General features: G+C 33.9%; 1 protein-coding gene across 10 annotated transcripts in view; it reads left to right on the forward strand.

Annotated features, from left to right (window-relative positions):
* PHKB (phosphorylase kinase regulatory subunit beta) overlaps window positions 1–18,449 on the forward strand; it is an 89,674-nt gene that overhangs the window by 22,204 nt on the left and 49,021 nt on the right. For 9 of the 10 annotated variants that reach the window (XM_069793591.1, XM_069793590.1, XM_069793593.1 and 6 more), the window contains 5 exons: window positions 1,884–1,999; window positions 9,460–9,523; window positions 14,881–14,976; window positions 16,669–16,866; window positions 17,579–17,636. In XM_069793591.1, the coding sequence (XP_069649692.1) occupies window positions 1,884–1,999; window positions 9,460–9,523; window positions 14,881–14,976; window positions 16,669–16,866; window positions 17,579–17,636 (532 nt within the window). Of the gene's footprint in view, window positions 1–1,883; window positions 2,000–4,407; window positions 4,508–9,459; window positions 9,524–14,880; window positions 14,977–16,668; window positions 16,867–17,578; window positions 17,637–18,449 lie in introns of all 10 variants that reach the window. The other variant, XM_069793599.1, reaches the window with a different exon arrangement.

Below are 18,449 nucleotides of genomic sequence, written 5' to 3' on the forward strand. Positions count from 1 at the left end.
TTGCAGTTGAAAAATTAATTTAATTGCACCTTTGCATCCACAACAAAGAGAACAGTATATGATTGTGCAAGTGAATGAATTTGAGAGCAGTTATTTACACATAAAACAGAGTAACACTAGTATTTGCAGTCATCCATGCTGCATGTGTATTCTTTATTACACCTTGCTCTCCACATGCTTGGCTTCTGGATAAAGAAGCTTAACACACACAGTCCATAATTTCTGTAAGTGCTTTAGCACTGACTTGGTTATAGCATTTACATGGCCATGATACAAATGATTGCTCTCTGAAGGTTTTGGTTTGCAACCAGTTATCTGCTGCCTTTTTTCTGTAAATCTGCTATTTGGAAACCCTTAGTTAGTCTCATAAAATATCTGTAATTGACCATTTTTTTCACATGTTCTGAACATCATCACTGGTAGAAAGTTATCGGTAAGGTTATGTATTTCCATGTGGTGCTCTTTGCTTCTTCATTTAGCTGATGCATCTAAATTTCAGTTAATGATAGAGATAGGAGAAGCCACTCTCTTAATCACTGGGTGTTCTAGCTTCATTCAGAGAAAGTTCATTTTAATACAACCAAATGCTAAATTAAAGGGATGAATAATAGTGGCCATATCTGAACAGTGGAACAGTCTGTTTCCTTGGCAGTATTAGCTATGAAAAGATTTAGCGTACAGATAATTGTATATGAGCATGCCACAGTGAAATTTTAGCAAAGCCAGATAATATATAGAGAGACAAGTGAGTATAGAATTATGTGTATCACTGGTGGACTGGTATTAGCATAAAGACTGTATCTGAAATAGTAACTTTTTAAGATTTAATGAAAAATGGAGACAAAAAGAAAAACCAGAGGTATGCAGGTAAATAAAAATGGAAGCAAAAACCTTTCAGTAAAAGATTTGGTTTTTTATCTCATAGCTCATTAAAAAAAAAAAAATAATCACTTTTCTGTAGTAAAGTGGATCCTCCTGTGTAGTTCCCCAATATGGTTGTGTTTATAGCTGTTGCAAGATTCTCTTTTCCCACAGAAATACCCTAGAATTTTTTGGATGGGAGGGGATGAAATACCTGCTTTGGTGCATGAACCAGTGTAAATCTTGTGTCTGTGGTTAAATTTCCTGTAAGTTATAATCTGTGGACTCTTTGAAGTGAGCTGTAAAATTTATCATCAATTTAACTTTTCTACAATTGAGCAACTCCAAATGTCTCTTTCAACGGTATAAATGAGGAAAAAGTATCTGCTTAAATAAGTCCCCAGCTATAGTTTAATACACCTTCAATACCTTAAAATACCCTTAAATACCTTAGTATTCAGTTGCAACATGTTGATCCAAGAGGAGATTTTAATGATAATAAATTCATTCAGAGTTTTATTTCTCTTTATAAAGGAGTGTGTTTGAATCCACATAAGTATGTTTTATCTGGAGCTAATATAATAAAACTTTGGCATATCAGTTCTCTTACAATGAATTAAGAAATAGCACCAAGATTTCTGTGTCCTAATCTTGTAGGATTTAATTTCTTTTGCTCTCTGATCTGTTTTTAGGACAAATTTTTTAAAAGATCAAAATGCCAGTTTTTTGGACCTCTTCAAGTATTGTCTTGAATATTAAATCATTTTTATTACTGCCTTTGTAGGAACTTTTGCATAAATCACATCATCACCTAATTTGGGACAGCTCTTAATATTTTGTGACTAAAAACTGGTTTTAAAGTGAATATCTGAACTTGGGAACATCATTCTCTGGGGTGGGGGGGAAAGGATGGAAGGCACAGTTATGATGGCTGAGGAAAAACAACTTTGTCTTTTTGAAAAAATGAACAGAAGAAAATATGCTTTAATTTTCCTTCAGTCACTTATCTTTCTTTCCTACAGGTGTCCTTCATTCAAAATCTTGTGTTTTGCGTGGAAAGAGCCTATCGTGTACCAGATTTTGGTGTCTGGGAAAGAGGAAGTAAATACAACAATGGCAGTCCAGAGCTGCATTCAAGGTAGGTGAGCGAATGTAGCTCTTTCAGTCAAAGTAAGTAAATGTGATATGAATAAAAAGAATTCATAGGCAGAGTTAAAAATAATAATGCATTAAAATACCGTTTGAACTAAATTAAGGTTCTCTAAAGACTAAGAGATGTATTTGGGGAAAAACGTGAAGCATAATTTCATCATCATATGCGTGCTGAAATAACCACCTAGATGCTTAGCTATTTGAGTATTCAAATTCCAATAATGATGTGCAGGTGCATGCATATAATTCTGAAAATTGTGTTCAGAACAGTTCAGACTCTTGAGGCATGTGCAGTAGATGGGATCCACAAAAATGTTTAGGAAAATCCTGATATAAGAAAGTGTTGAATCATGAGTCTAGATTTTTCTCTTCTCCACCATGCTGGGAGGAAGATGCTGGACACTGGAACATAGCCTAGTGCACAAGTTCTTTTCCAGGTTCTTCAGATGCCACAAGTAAGTGAGCATTCTGACCACTGTCCTGTGAGAGAGTTAGGAATGTTCTTAACATTTTAATATTAGAGTGGTCCAGTTCACTTCAGTGGAATTATTCACATGCTGTCTATCTTGAAGGATCAAATCTGTAATCTGACAACTTGCTTTTTCTCGCGTTACTATTGTTTTCTTCACTTTTTGACTTCTGAGGTTTTATGAATCATAAAAATGGCTATAGCTTGGATATCTTAGGATTTTTAAAATATCATTGATCATTGTAATTATCATGGGCTTGCAAATAATACGTGTGTTTCTTCCAGTCTTTGTTGTTGCCAAATGAATCTGTGTTCTCGTTTCAGAATGAAGTAATTTTTCTTAGCTCATATACAGGCATGTATTTTAACGTATAGATATAATTACACATCATTGCAGCAAAACACTTAATTTAGGTATGTTTTTTTCAGGGCTTTTGTAGAGTTTTAGTACCAGTTTGAGAACTGAAGACTCCCAAGTTGTTATATAATCTGCTTCATTAGTTGTTTGGGGTTTTTTCTTCCTCCTGGGTCTGTAAAATTGTCAAATGCCAGATTACGTGAGTGTTCACTTAAAGAATCATATACGCCCTTCTGCATCTCACCTTGTACAAACTTGCAAAAGAAACACTGAAACTCCTGTGTCTCCTCTTGTTTGCAGCATTCTGGTTATTCAGTACGTGAATTTCCTCCAGTGAAAACTGAACATATTTTAATGAGATGGAAATGGGCATGTTGCCTTGTCTTCATCTAGACTGACATTTATAGGTTGGTTTTTCTAAGGGTGAAGTTTTATGAGATGGACTGAGCCAGTCTAACAGATCATTGAGCTGGCACAAAAGGAAGTACAGAGCTTGGTCCTAATTTAAGAAGTAGACTTTGGTCATCAGAAACAGGTATTGCCCCTATTTATTATTCCTTGTGTGCATGTTGATACTCTGCTCCACTGTAGGAAGCCAGTAGACAATTTCCCTTGTTCTCATAAATCAGAAAAAATGGAAGAGGAACATGCATCAAAAGATGTATTCAGATATTATTGAGGAAAGCCCTGGGTACACTAAAATACTCTCTATACTTTGTTATGCTCCTATTGTAGTGTATCTACCTAAGAGAGCTCTAAAAAAAAACATTAAAAAAATTCAAGAAGTGATTATAACTAATCAGGGCTAGTCATGAATGACGTATGTATGTCTTCAGTGATTATGGACTCCAAACCAGTCACTTCAGTTTCAGTATTAAGTATGCTATACTCCTGGCCCTGAAAACTCACACTGTAAGTCTACATACAGTGTGTGTTTGCTTTCAGAATTACAAGTTAATTCTTGTCTTTTATTGAAATAGACTTTCTTTTTAAAGAAGATGTTGTATAATATGAAGTCCATGAATAATAACTGCAAATTATGGCCTGTGTTAGAAGATGCAAATATTTTAAGTCTTTACACAGTCTTGGTATTCTGTCTTAGAACAGTTCAAAACACTTCTAATAAATGATAAATAGCAAAACACTCTGTGGACCTGGTCTTCACTGATGTATGCACATTCATGTCTTTTACGGGTTCAAAGGCAAGATTTGTAACAGCTTTTATTATAGTGTGATCCCCTTCCCACATGGCTGAACTTCTGAAAAATTAATTTGTCCTGTAACCATTTGATCAAGCTGTTCTCCAGGCATCTGCTGAGTACCTCTGCAAAATGTCTTTGACATCTCCATTATTCTCACAGTACATATGGAAGTTGCCAAAGTGCAGTATCTTCATATTCCAAATCTAACTAAGACTGTAGAGCCTCGATCTTGCTCTTCTGTGTAGTGGAGGTATACTGCTATAGTGTTGTCCTTCCTGGATCTATTTTGTTTTGTCTAATTATGAAATTATTATTGTTGTTGTGGGTTTGTTTTTTGTTTTGTTGTTTGGCTTTTTTTTTTTAAGATCCTTTGTGGTGTTCGATGTTCCAGTTGAACTGCACAGTTCTTGGATGGAGGCAAGAAACTGTGAATGGGAGGAGGATTAAGGATGTATATGCTTTAATGTGTGTTTCGATTAGCAGTTGCTAAGAATATGCAAATTTTAGTGTTTGCCCTCAGGTATTTTACTAAGAGGGTAAATCTAACAATTAAAAGTTACTGGGAATTATGAATGATGTTTAAGTGAATTTAGTAATGCTTTTTTAGCAAGCTGGAAGTCTCTAGGTTAGTGTCAGCTTCCCCTGCCCCAAATCTGGATCAGGGTCAAATGTTACCCATAGTATTATGATTGCAAGACTTCTCTTGATAATCTGTGACAAATTACAATAATTGGCAGCTATAGTAGGGTCTACAGGTTGCAGCTGGGAAGGTTCAGTATAGACATTAAGAAGAAACCTTTTCATCTGAAGTGCAGTGAAGCACCAGAGCAGGGTATTCAAAAGAAGTTATGGAGTCTCCATCCTTGGAGGTTTTCGAGACTTGTCTAGATGAGGCTGTGTTTACTTGAATCGGTCTTGGTTATTATATCTGGCTTCAAGTGAGATTTCATGTTGGACTAGATGAGTTCCCTATGTCCCTCCCAACCAATGACTTTGTGATCCTGTGAAATTTTTAGAGGAATATTTAAAGAGAGTTTGGGTTAGGCTTTGTTTTTGGGCCATCTCCAAGTAAGCATCTTTTTCTCTGGGAATACAGTCCAGCAGGTTAACACAGCATGTTCATAGTGCGTTTCTGAGTGGAGGAAGAAACATATTTATTAAAATACGTTTTGCCTTTAATTCATACTCTTAAACCAGTCCACTTTTTTCTGTTACTAAGTTGCAGAGTATGAAGAATATATTTTCTGTAGAAAGACATGAGCATAATGTTTATTATAAAACCTCTTTTCTAATTTGCCCAACAGGAAGGTATTAATCAGTAGGAATGAAACAAGTGTCTGAAGTGTGATCATGGTTCTGAAGTGTGCAATGTTTTGTGCTTGTTCAGTCTTTTGAAGACATACTTGATACTACAGCTGTTCTCAGACTTTTTTTGTTTTAAAGTAACTTCCTGCTGTCAGTTACCCATGAAACATCTAGTAATCTAAGGTGTGTATGGTGAAGGGAATGCTTGATATACCATTGTAATGTGAAGAAATATTACATGATGGGGGAAAGAAAGCAGTATTTTAATGTTGAGTCATTTATATTTTCATTTGCAAATAATACTTGTGAGAGTACTGATGTCTCCAGGGGCTTTGAATAACTAGAGGTAGAAAAATACTGATCAATTACAGTAAGTATTATTCTTATTGTAGAATAATGACCGAGTATGTAAAATAGAAATTATTTCAAGGAAAGAATCCATATTCATATTCAATTTTTTTCAAGCAGTATCATCCTATTTTGTGGATAGAGTGAGTAGTTTTACATTATCTGAATACCAGTCATTGTTGCTGTTTGAACAACTATTACTTCTCTACTTTTTGTCAGTAACTTTTTTCCTGCTCTGAAAATACCTGACTGTTGGTATTAGAAGTGTTATTTGGAATGGAAAAGAAGAGTATTAGATTTTAACACGTGATACAGATTTCAGTGTGCAGGATTTCTCCGATTTTCATTTTCTGTGTACGCAGTTTGATAATAATACTTAACTCCTATGAAAAGTTCTGTTGTGAGTCATCACGCTAATTTCTTTGATCAATTGCTAGGTTATAATTAAAATAGGGCAATTGTTAGAACAATTATATTTTTCTTTAAGTATTTGAAACAAAGCCAGAAAAATAATTACATTCACAACACTTCTGAGCTCAGTTTATTCCTTCATCACATTCTCCAGTACCAAAAGCTTTCATCAGCAGAAGGTACCGAACTGAGGGATTTTACCACTATTTGATGGCAGCTGCTCAGAGCAGAACTTAGTTAACCTAATCAGCTTTCTCTTGCTGAACCAATTAGAATTAACTCCTATGAGTACTATTTCTGGCAGTGTTTCAGAAAGAAAGATGGATGTTTATAAACCTGTTGGAATAGTTAAAAAGAATGATAAGAGTCTGAGATCGGTGTCTAAAGTACTTCTAATATTAAAACCAACCCAGGTAAAATAGTACTTAAAGTAAACAAATTCTGTAACTGCACTGTGTTTTTACACTGAAAATTATTTTCAATATTTTCTGTGTAATCATAATTGGATCCCTTTATTTACAGTAAGGTAAAAAGTTTTCTCTGATCTCAAAATACTGCATCAAGTATAGAAGAATAAAGGTTAAAGCACATGTCCCTGTTTGCAGTTTTCTAACAATTTTGTTGCTATAAGTTTTTTGGGCTCGATAGTGCAGTTGTTTGTTCAGTACTATCACAATTCCTCTTACACAGAAGTTCAGGATTATTAATGATTAGTTTCTGAGTATTTTTTCTAACTCAGTGTTGCTTCATTAATTATTTTTATAAAAAAGTATCTAGGGCTGTCTTGTTCACAAAGTACATATTCCTAATTGTTGTTAATTTTACTGTTTCCCTGCAAGTGGAGTGTGGCCCTCAGACCCTTAAGGATGCTTTAATTTTTCACAGTCACAGCTATCTCTGTGCCAACGTTGTTCTCATGTTATCTGGGCACATGGGTCCTCTGACAAACTATTTTTTTTTGTTCCTTGTTTGGCAGTACTGTGTAGTTTTTATCCCAAACAAAAGATGGCAAGAAAATCGAAAGCGTGGTTGGCTGAGTGAATAATCAGTAATAGAGAAAAAAGGATATAAACTTTTAACTCCCTTTCTGTCCTTTTTTTTTTTAAAGAGAGTATTTGAAGGAATTACTGTGCGAATAAGTAAACTGTTAAATTAACTGGTATATTCTGTTTTTCCCAGACTTTTCACAGTTCTTAAAACTTCAGACTTTTCAAGCATCTATATACAGTAGTGTAGATGTTTGTGAGAGTTCTTTTTTTTGTTTTGGTTTTTTTTGTTTGTTTGTTTTGTGTCTGTGTTTGGTTTGGTTTTGTTTTTCTCCACATTTATGTATTGTGCCCACCTGGAAAAACCATGGTAGCTGCATCTAAACAGTCGTTAGCTGAGGACAGTGTCAACAACTTCCTCTCCCTTATAGGGAAGGCTTTATGGAAGGGTGAACCTTTCAGTTCCTCTTTCCATTGATTTTTATCTTGCTGAGGTTGGAGGCTTTCTTCCTGCAGTGTTGATCTATGTCCTCGTACTATGTTCTGTCACTTTTGTTTACCCTCATGGTCTTTTTTTAACTCTGAATCTTCTGTCATGTTAGCCTGATTCATTCTGCTTTTTCCTTTTTCAACCTTTTGCTATATGTCTTCAGATTTGTTAACTTCTAAGATAACAAGGTAGACATCTATACTTTCCTGTTATTCTGCTGTCTTCCTTTTCTATTGTCTCATTTATTGTCATTTTTTGACTAAAAATATTTCAAATTAATTGTAAGCTACTTGGAAAGCAGAGCTCCTATCTAAAGGAATGGGCAGTTAGGGAGAAAGATGAAACTTGATTCTGAAGGAGGAGCTTCAAAACTGGGACAGATGTTTAGGGATAGCACATGGGGTGTCAGTGAAGTCAGTAAATCACTGTTGTAGTTTATACAGAAATGAAGCAGAGAGATAAAGGTGCATTGATCAGAGGCACTGTAGCTAAGTGGAGACAAAGGCATAATTTAAAGTTTTAGTTTTATGAATAAAGTTGGGAGAATTATACTAGGCTTTATTTTACTGGGTGCTCTCAATCTGTTTTACCGGATAGGTTAAGAGAATGTAAAAGGTGTTTGTTTTATTAGCTAGACTTCTGTAATATTTCTAGTTCCTATACTTTTATGTTACCACTTAGAAAGCAGTGCAAAGTCCTTTCCCTACTTTGAGTGCTTGTATTCAATAGTGGAACTGTCAGAAATCCGGTAGCATTACATATTAAGTTTTTAAACTCTAGCACTGTCGGGAACTAGGTCATTTAATATTTTACTTTTTGATGCCCCGTGACCTTAACATCTAGAATTTTGGAATCAATGTGCAAAAATGTGGTGTTTTATGTGAATGTTAATGCTTTAGGTTCCTTACTGCAGCTGAATGGACATATGTGAAGTTGGCCTATCTAAAATTATATGTTCTTTAAAACAATATTTCAAAGTTCTGCTCTCTGTCATACTTCAAATTTCATATAAATCTGTCAAATGTATGTAGATTTCTATTAGCTTATCTTGAGCTTTTCTTTAAAATAAAAAAAATAATCATCAAAAGTGTGTGTGTGCATTGAGACAGAATGCCTTTTTTTTAAATACAAGGAAAGTATAAGACTACATTTTTAAAATGAAAAGGCCTTTTAAAAAAGTCATCTTATGTATACTTTTATATGTACTGTATGATTTTCATAATCAGTAATATATTTTAGTATATAATTTGATTAAAAATTGTATAATGATTAGTGATTTTAGTGCTTAATGTCTTTAAACATGAACTCGCTAACTTGAAAGCTTGTTGGTAGTATTTCTGGGTCTTGTTTTCTTCATGATGGATACTGGTCATGGAGTAGGTGAAATTAAAGACGTTTCACTATATGGTTGATAGCAGAAAATGCTCCTTTTCTGAATCCATATCAATGAGTTCTTTTATTATATCGAAAGCTAGCTAGAACTCAGTCTTTTAAAGTTTAATGCTTGAGAGCTGGATTGAAAAATTGTATTGAAGTAAATCTTCTGTTAGCAAGACCTTGAAATACATAATGCCAGATGTCTAGTAGCAAGGTGAGAGCAGAAGTGCATTTTCCAGATGGTCTCTGACATTTGAAGACAAATAAAAATGCTGAAATGTGTTTTAAAAAAAAAACAAAACCAAAAAAAACCAACCCAAAACAACCCACCACCAAACAACCCCAAATTTGCTGCATCATCATTTTATTAACATAAAGGTTAAGCACAAAATTCAAATCAAGAAAAGATCATAGTTCTGAAAGCTGTCAAATGTATTAAATTTTAGTCTGGGCTTGAATTATGATACCTCTGCTTTTTTGTTGTTTTGTTTTCTCCTCAGTTCCGTGGGGGTGGCAAAAGCAGCTTTAGAAGCAATTAATGGTTTCAATCTCTTTGGAAATCAGGTAATAAAAATGTTTGTTTTCTTTCCTTTTTTTTAGCAGTAATGATTTACACTGTGGATCAGAAGATATTTAGAAATATCTAGCAGAGTTTGTTAGATTCCAGCTTTAAAGAAAGTTAGTTTGCAAATGGATTGCTCCTGTTTCAGGTACAGAGTTTGTCTGATAAAATCATTAGTGCTCTTGCTATCAAGAAATACTTTTTTTTTCTTACAAGAAAAAAATCTAAAATGATTGCATCTTATTCTGAAAAGGGACTTGGTTGCCAAAAAGGTGGTTTGTTTTTGGAATTGTATCTGTTTATCATAATACGGTATGCCTCTACCCACAAGCATTACATTACTTCTGTCTTCTTTCTTCATGTGGCTTTTAATCAAAACTTTAAACAAGCTACTTGTACATAATCCCACTGTTTTACTGGGTTTTAATTTCAATATGTTGCATAGTGGTAAAAATCTTTTCCCATCCTTTCACATGGCTTGGATCAATTAAGAAAGCAAGCCTTTTCTTAGATTTTTATCTCTTACTTGTATTCCCCTTCTATGTGCTTTTTTTTTGTAGGTGTTCTACCTACAGTAGTTTATAGCTAAAATAAAAGAATACTCTTCCAAATTAATGGTCTAGAAAATGTACAAATGGAAGAGATAACGTCATTGTCGGGCTATCTGTGTTAATAGTGAATGGAAATGAGGGATAGGAATGCAGCTGAAAAGAAAGTTGGATAGCATCAGATGTGTGTAGATATAGTTATAAAACTTGCTGGTGAGTTTTGCCTGTAAATTGTGTGGAAGGGAGGATAACTTGGTCACAAAGTGGTGAGCTCAGTACACTAAGTAAAGCTTTCCATGTTGCACTGTTTTCTTGGAATCTTTCATCCTTTTTGACTTATGACTGATGGAAGTCACTCACGTGGCCAAATGTCTGAATTTCATACAAAGTAAACATTAATTGATGAAACATGCTTTATCTCTTCTTAGGGTTGAGTAACATTCAAAACTTAGTTTAAAAAAATAACGTGCTTACATGAATAACATGTTTCTATACTTACATATTTTTTTTCTGAAGTTAGGCAGTATATGATCCTTTTGAGTTTTGATACTTTTATATTGTGAACTTGACTTGAAGTACTATTTGTATATTTTTTGAGTAAAGTTTCTGTATGTTCTTGCTGGCTTTCAGGTATGATTTTTATTTTTATTTTTTTCTCTTTCTATAATATCTGTGCTCTCCTTCTGTCTCGCAAGTCAGATGGAACTGACTTCCAGATTGTAGTATTTGTCTGTTTTCAAATATTCAACTTTAAGAAACTTGGTTAAATCCACTGGTTTGCCATAAAGAAAAGTAGTACGAAGGAGAGAAGCTATAAATGGTAAAATAGTAAATGGTGAATAAGGGGAATGCTCTTTGCGTGAGCTAATGAGTATGAGCTAGGTCAACTGTAAAGCTGTGAATGGGAAACAGTCCAAATTACGTTCCAAGTTCCTTTCAGTACTCCTTGGCTTATTGAAACTTTTTTTGTTATTTGTGTCTCCATTTTTCTATTGGTAAAATGGAAGGTATGGATCGAAACAGTCATATGAAATAATTATTAGCACTATCGGACAAAAAGTTCTTCCTTATAGTTTATTCACATAAAAACAACTGTTGAACTAAAACGTTTTAGAGCTTGGGATGAAAAGTATAAGTGACAATTTGTTTTAAATAGTAAGCAACTGACATAGAAGTACAATCTATTAAACAATCTTATCTACTGATGAAAAACTATACCACTTACTATTATTAGACTTTTCTTTGTCTTATGGCATAAAACAGGAGATCCTCCTAAACAAGGATTTCTGACTCTGTAGACTTAGGCATCCATTACAATTTTTGTGGTGGTAGGGTGTTGTTTTTTTTTTCAGGGGGTCGGGGGGTGGCTTGAGTTTTTTGATTTTTGTTTTGTTTTCCATCTGTATATTTGTACTAGTATTGTAGTACAATAGACTTTTTCTGTTTAGAATCCACACCTCAGGAAATATTGATGGCTGTTTGCCTACGAGTGAGGAAGTATGTAAGTGCTCTTTATGAATACACAAATGCACTGTTTCAAAAAGACTTAGGCATTTGGTCTAGTTTTGGTTTACTTTATGTACATTTTAAAAGCTGATATTATGCATTAAGAACTAGGAGCTAGTAAGGATCTTAAATAACTATTATATATAATACACACACATTGTCAGTATTTCAGAAGAAACATTTCTCTACAATCTTTACCTTCCCAACAGTCTCAAGCACCAGTAAATGTGGCTGCTGGTTTTTTTTTTTAAATTATTTTTTACTAAATTCTGAAATGGATGAATAAATTGCTGAAGCAAAACCAGTTTAAGTGCTTTGAGAGTTTATTTCAAAGATATTTAGCATAAACAGAAACCGTTTTGACCTTCAGTCTGTGGCAGAGTTTGCCTTTGTGCTTAGCTCCAGCTGTGTTCCAGTAGCTTTGAGAAATCCTGCTGAGCCCCTCAAGAGAAACGTGTTTGCACCTGCAACTACAGTAGTGCAACCTGCATAAATCATGGCTGGGGACAGCAGACTGCTCAGCCTTTCCATGCAGATTTTTTGACTCACACTGTGAATGCTGGAAGAGACTGAATAAATACAAGTACATAGTATTGTAGCTGCTGTCACACATGCATGTGTGTTATGTATCTCTTACTATATCATGAATCCTTGTGCATTCATGGATACACCCAGAGAAGACAAAATAAAGGTCACTTACTGTTGATATCCACATAAGTGTTCTTCCCTCCCTCCCTGAATTCTAGAAAACATTAAAAAAGTATATATTTCTCTAAGAAATCATACTACCATTTGTTCTGTAACAAAGCACTACCTAAGTGATGTTTGAATATTTTTAATGCATCCTTTGCTATGCTTTCTAGGTGCCAGATAGAAAAAAGAACAATTATGAATTGAAAACTGATTAGCTCTTTGTTTAATCTGAATTTTACATGCTTTAGTGTAAAAAGGAGTTAATTCATGGTTTTTAAATGCTGTTCTTTTTCATCTCCATCATACCAGAAGTATTTCATAAAAAGTGGTAGTTATAAGCATAAAAATACAGTCAAGCTGTAATCCTAACATTCCCTCAGTGAAAGATTTGTTTTCGCATTGAGAAGAGAATTTTTAACATGAAGCTATTTAGTTTCTCATTATTTTGCTTTATGACCTATGCTAAATTTCTTATATTTATTCCCAATGTATTCTATATCTCTGAAACAATAGTTATAAATCTGTTTGAAGTAGTTAATATGTATGACATTGGCATAAGAATTCTGCTATAATCCTTAACTGTGCAGTGTTCGTAGCCAGATCCTGAAATCATTGTATCATCCTAAATTCTGCTGAAGCTTGTATGGAAGAACTATAAAAGTGGGCCTGATTTTTTTTTTTTTTTTTTTTTTTTTTTCATTTAAGATGCAGTCTGAACTGGTTGTGTTTCAGTTGTTTTTACTTAATTGTTTTAGAATCATCACTGCTAAAAGTACTGTCACTTATTTTATCTTTTTGTGGGCTTGACACGGTTAACCCAAACCTCTGGTTTCAGAGTATCGCAGAGTATAAATAGCTTAGCATTTGTATCATTAATGTAAGGATTCCAGTTTAGCTACAATACCTACAATTTTTTTTTCTAGAAAAAATTACACATCAGCAAAAATACTACATAAGGGGACATGTGTTTACTGGCAATGCAAGTTAATGAACTAATGAATTAAGTGCATGGTACATGCATGTATGCACTAAAATGGGACTACTAGTGACAAGATGAACACCATTTCAAGTTTGACCTAGTCATAGTATAATCAATTGTTAGTATATGAGCTACATATCCTGTATTAGTCTGTGAAAAAAATTATATGTGAAAAAAAACCCAAGCCTTTGTAAGGTGTCCTTACTACAGAACTTTACAATCTTTAGAGAAGTGAGGAATAGTTCATTTGTAAAACAAGATGCTTGGGGTTTTATGAAATGCAAATTAGTCTGATTTTTAATCCCCAAAGAATCCTTTACTGATGCACAGATTTTGAAACTGCATTTTCACACATGTAGACAGATTGTTCAGAGTTTGTAGATGAATTTAGAGGTTTGTGAATAATCAGAATGGGGATTAAGAAGAAAGCAGAATAACAAATCACCAAAGCAAATGTGATTATTTGTGTACTTTCTTATCTCAGCACTATTCAGTATGTCTTGCTAGAATGATTAAGAGAACAGAGAGATTATTTTCCATGAGGACAGTGGAAAAACATGTTTTGTTTAGCCTAACAAAGCAAAAGCTGAGTATTTGTACGATAGCTATGTATAATTAGAGTGCGGCTAAAGAGTAAGTAAGAAAAAACCTCTGTTGTTTGGAAAGCCAAATGTATGGATGCTAGTACTGACACAAAAAGAAGGGTTGTTAGCTAGTTATGTAGAAACCTAGCTGGAAATTAAAGTTTTTAATAATTAAAGAGGGTGGTTTCTGGCACAGTGTTCCTAAGAGAATAGTATACCAAAGAAACTAACTGCTTTTTAGGAGAAATTTAGTGAATTTGTGAAAATTTATGGCATGGTATTTATGACAGTAACGGAATAAGTTCAGTGTTGAATGTGTCTTCCAATGGGATAGTGATACTGAGATTCATTATCAATTACAACATATGTGAAGTTATCTCTTCATTAACAAAATGCATTGAGTTTCCAAGAAATTGCCTACTGATAATACTTTTAAATGCTGTTGATTCTGTTTAAACAGTATTTCAGCGAGGGGAATTTTTCCGAATGTTTCAGAAAGTATCAAAAAGCTGTCAGAGAGATATAGTGTAAAATTACAGAATTTTACTAGGAAATGGTTTTTGCTAAGGAATAGATGTTGGTAACGTAGACCTTGAAATAGCTGAAAAGCAGGTCATCTTTATTTGCTATGGAAGTCCTTTTCCAAAGCAGTACCTCAGGTGAATATACAATTATTTGTGTTCTAACAGACTTGTAATGAAATATTCAGCATCACTATTTGGAACATTTCCTGCAGTCACAGGGAGGGACTACTTTTTTGTTTGTCCTTAATATAGTCGTCATTTTTCAAGAATTGACGGAAGAGTTCATAGCTTGAATGAATCATGTAATTCATAATCAGTAGTAGATAAAACCATCTATTTTGGGCTATACTAAATACGTTTGAAAATTGTTTTCAACTTGATGTTGTGTTATGTTCTCTGATTAAAATTACCAGCTTCCAGACTATTACAACATAACCAAAACAAAACAAAGAACCAGTTAGTTTCACCAGCATATGCTAACCTTTCTTCTTTTCCTCTTAAATAAATTTGATGTTCTGTTTACAGGGCTGCTCTTGGTCTGTTATATTTGTGGATTTTGATGCCCATAACCGTAACAGACAGACTCTCTATTCATTGCTACCCCGAGAGTCAAGGTCTCATGTAAGTAATTAAATGAAGTTCACCTCAACAGACTGTGGAGAAAATAAATGGATGTGAACATAATGGCCATCATAGAACTAAGAATTATGTTCTGCTTAATAAAGATAGGAATTTGCTGGGAATATGTTAAAGTTTTGCTTCTTAAAGCACATCTACACTGTGATGTAGTTCTTTCTCTGAAGTGGAATTATGATGGCATTCTTTATTTTATGAATATTTAGGTTAAAATGGTAGCCTGGTGGTAGCTTTCTAAACAATTTTAAAATGAAATTTAAAATAATAATGAACTGCAGTAACTTAAGTAGGGTTTGCAGTCTCAGTGATTGTTTTTCTGTTGGCTTAGTTTCCACTATACACTCAGTACCTGCATTTTTGAAACACTTTATTTTAGCTTTAATTCATTCTTTTGTCTAGAAAAAAAGCCTTTAAGGTTGGCTTATCATAAATGGCTGAATATGGAGGATTTCTTGTTATTATAAGCTACTGTTACAAATAAGTATTTCCTCAGTGAGTAAATCTAAGTGACATAAGTATAGATTAATTTTTTAAAAAATCTATTTCAGTACTAGCATCAAAGGTAAATTTGGTTTTTGAAAATCAGTAATTTAAAATGAGTTTTAATAGGGTTCTACTGCTTTTTTTAATTTCATTCTGGGATATAAGAGCATTTTTGTTCCTGAAACAGACTATTAATCTTCAGCATTAATAGTTTACTCATTGTGTAGAAGAATTATAGCAGAGTTGTAATACTGGTTAATTAAAATAAAAGGCACTGTCAGCTACTTTTTTATAGTCTAATGGTCTTTTAGAACTCTTCTGCAGTTTGTTATTTCCTGGAGACTTGAAATATTCCAACAGAAGCTGGTTTCTTAAGTTACTTATGCTACAGAAGCAATCTTTGTGTCCTTTTTTTTTCCTTTTATGGGTTCACATCAATGATATAGGCAAAAAAATGGTATTTTAAATGGTTGAATGTCTTAGATTTGTCAGCAGAACGGAATAACAAAATTGCGCGTGACATAAGAATTATAACTTAAAACTACTTTTTTGTGTTGCTGTAAGCTTACCTGTAGTGGTGATGCACTAGTTAGTAATTTTTCATGTGTTTTTAATTCATCATAGTTGCACATGGTTCTTGAGAAATGCTACTCGTTTTTTCCTGAAATTATTCCCTCATCACCTTAAGTGTAAATCAGATAGGCTTGTTTGTTACAGCACCTGAAGAATATTCTTGGAAAAGCTTTTCAAAAATGATGATTTAATCATAGTTACTTCTCAGCATAGCATCTTTGTAAACTGTCTGTGATTCTTTTTGAGCATAAGAAACCCAAATGTTTGTGTTTCCTCCAGGAATAACCTGGAGGATATTTTTTGTTTCTAAAACCACAGAGTCCTAGAATGTATTCACTTATCCCTGCAGATTATCAACTACAAAGTAGGTCAGATTCTGAGTCAGATGAGTTCTCTTTTAAATCATATTTCTGAATATTGGGTTTGTAGTTCATCCTTACGCATCTTTAGAAGCCTTGTTTTGCACACTAATATATTAGTAGTATGATTTTGATAAAGATAAGATAACGTTCCAAATGTATATTTCACTTAGTAAGTTAAACCGTCTTTCTTTGTGCATCAAATAATTGTCAGAGATCTCATTAAATTTGTAATGTGCTATTTCTCCCTCTCCTTCTACAGAATACTGATGCAGCACTTTTGCCCTGTCTTAGTTATCCTGCATTTGCTTTGGATGATGAGGTTTTGTTCAGTCAAACACTAGATAAAGTTATGAGAAAATTGAAAGGAAAATATGGGTTTAAAAGATTTCTGAGAGATGGGTACAGAACAGCGCTGGAGGACAAAACACGACGTTATTATAAACCAGCAGAAATTAAGGTAAAGGAATACCTGGCCTATGTAAGGACAGATTTTGGTTTTCTAAGATGTTTAGGCAGTACTTTAAAAAAAACCCAAAAACAAAACAAAAAAAACCCCAACCCCCAAACAAAATCCCCCACAAAACCAAAAACGGACACCCCCCCCCAGTATTTGCAATTTGAATTGCACAGTGATTCCAAATTGCTTTGAGTGAAGCAGATGCATTTTGTAATTTGGCATGTGCAGTTTTGAGAGATTGCTAAGTCAGCAAGTTAGTTGTTGATTCGTTTTGTAATGAATGTGCTTCCATTTACATTTAGGGTACAGTTGATTTCACATAAATAAGGAACTTATTTATCATTTTATTTAATTTCACAGCTGACTACAGTCTGAGTGTATAGAAAACAATTTTGCTTTTGACCACAGTATTTATCAGTAAAGGTATCTAAATGAAAATTTACTTTTTTTTCCTCCCCAATAGCTTCTCTCTGGAAAATAAAACATTGATTATATAAATATTCTGCTTGAGAATGAGCCACAGCATATGTAAAGGCACAGTTGACGTGCCCATAGAATTAAGAAGCTGTAACCCAAACAAAAAGTTGATGTACTAAGATGTTTTTGAATTCATGTTTGGGTTTTGTTGCTTTGAAATTATTCAGTAGGATATTCAAATACCTTTCTTTAAACCAAAGTGATGAAATGTGTGATTAATTTTTCTTCTTTTCAGCTTTTTGATGGAATTGAGTGTGAATTTCCTCTGTTTTTTATTTTCATGATAATTGATGGTAAGTACAGCTTTACATTCCTGTTCTTTAAAGGCATTAGAGACATGAGCCCATAGAGGAAAGATAAAAAATGATTTTCCTGTCCTGTCAAAATAAACCTTAATGCAGTGACACTAAATACCCCATTGAGAGTTCTGTCTCATGGGTTAAAAAACCCCAAGCACCCAACCCCTTATAATTCAGCACTTTTAATGTGAGCTATTGAATCCGTGACATTCAGTCCTGCATTGCCTTTTAAGCCTTAAAAACTTCCACAGTGTATCAGAACTTGGCAGCAGCACATGAGAGAAAAGGAAGTGGAAGAGAGAACACATGGACAAACTGAATGTTGCAGCAGGTCTTTTCAAGTTGGATATTCTGTGGTAATTGAAACAGAGTTCAGAAGAGAAGAAAGCAAACCAGAAAAGGTCTAGTTTCTCTTTGAAATGCCTGTGCTTCCTGGCCAGGTTTTTTCACGTAGCCATTTACTCTGATTTAAAAAAAAAACGCACCAGCACCACCACCAAAAATACCACTACTTAGACCTTGTCTTGAGGATAGAAGACATACCAAAAAAGTTATTGGGATGATTTCAGGACGGAAGCTACAAGTCACATAGAACAAAAGTCTGAATAAGAAAATGAGTAAGTGTTACAGCCATCAAAAAGATTTGTAAATGGATGAAAATCTGGCCATCTGGGTTTTTTCTTTTTAGTGTGTGAAATAGTTTTCAAATAAAGATGGTGAGGGGCATAGAAATCTGCTATCTGCCTAGACTCCTCTGTGGCCACCCACAGATTAAAATATTTTGTTTGAAGATGTAATAAAGTTTCA

This window comes from Haliaeetus albicilla, chromosome 10 (assembly GCF_947461875.1).
Source record: "Haliaeetus albicilla chromosome 10, bHalAlb1.1, whole genome shotgun sequence".
In the NCBI taxonomy this organism is placed as follows: Eukaryota; Metazoa; Chordata; class Aves; order Accipitriformes; family Accipitridae; genus Haliaeetus; species Haliaeetus albicilla.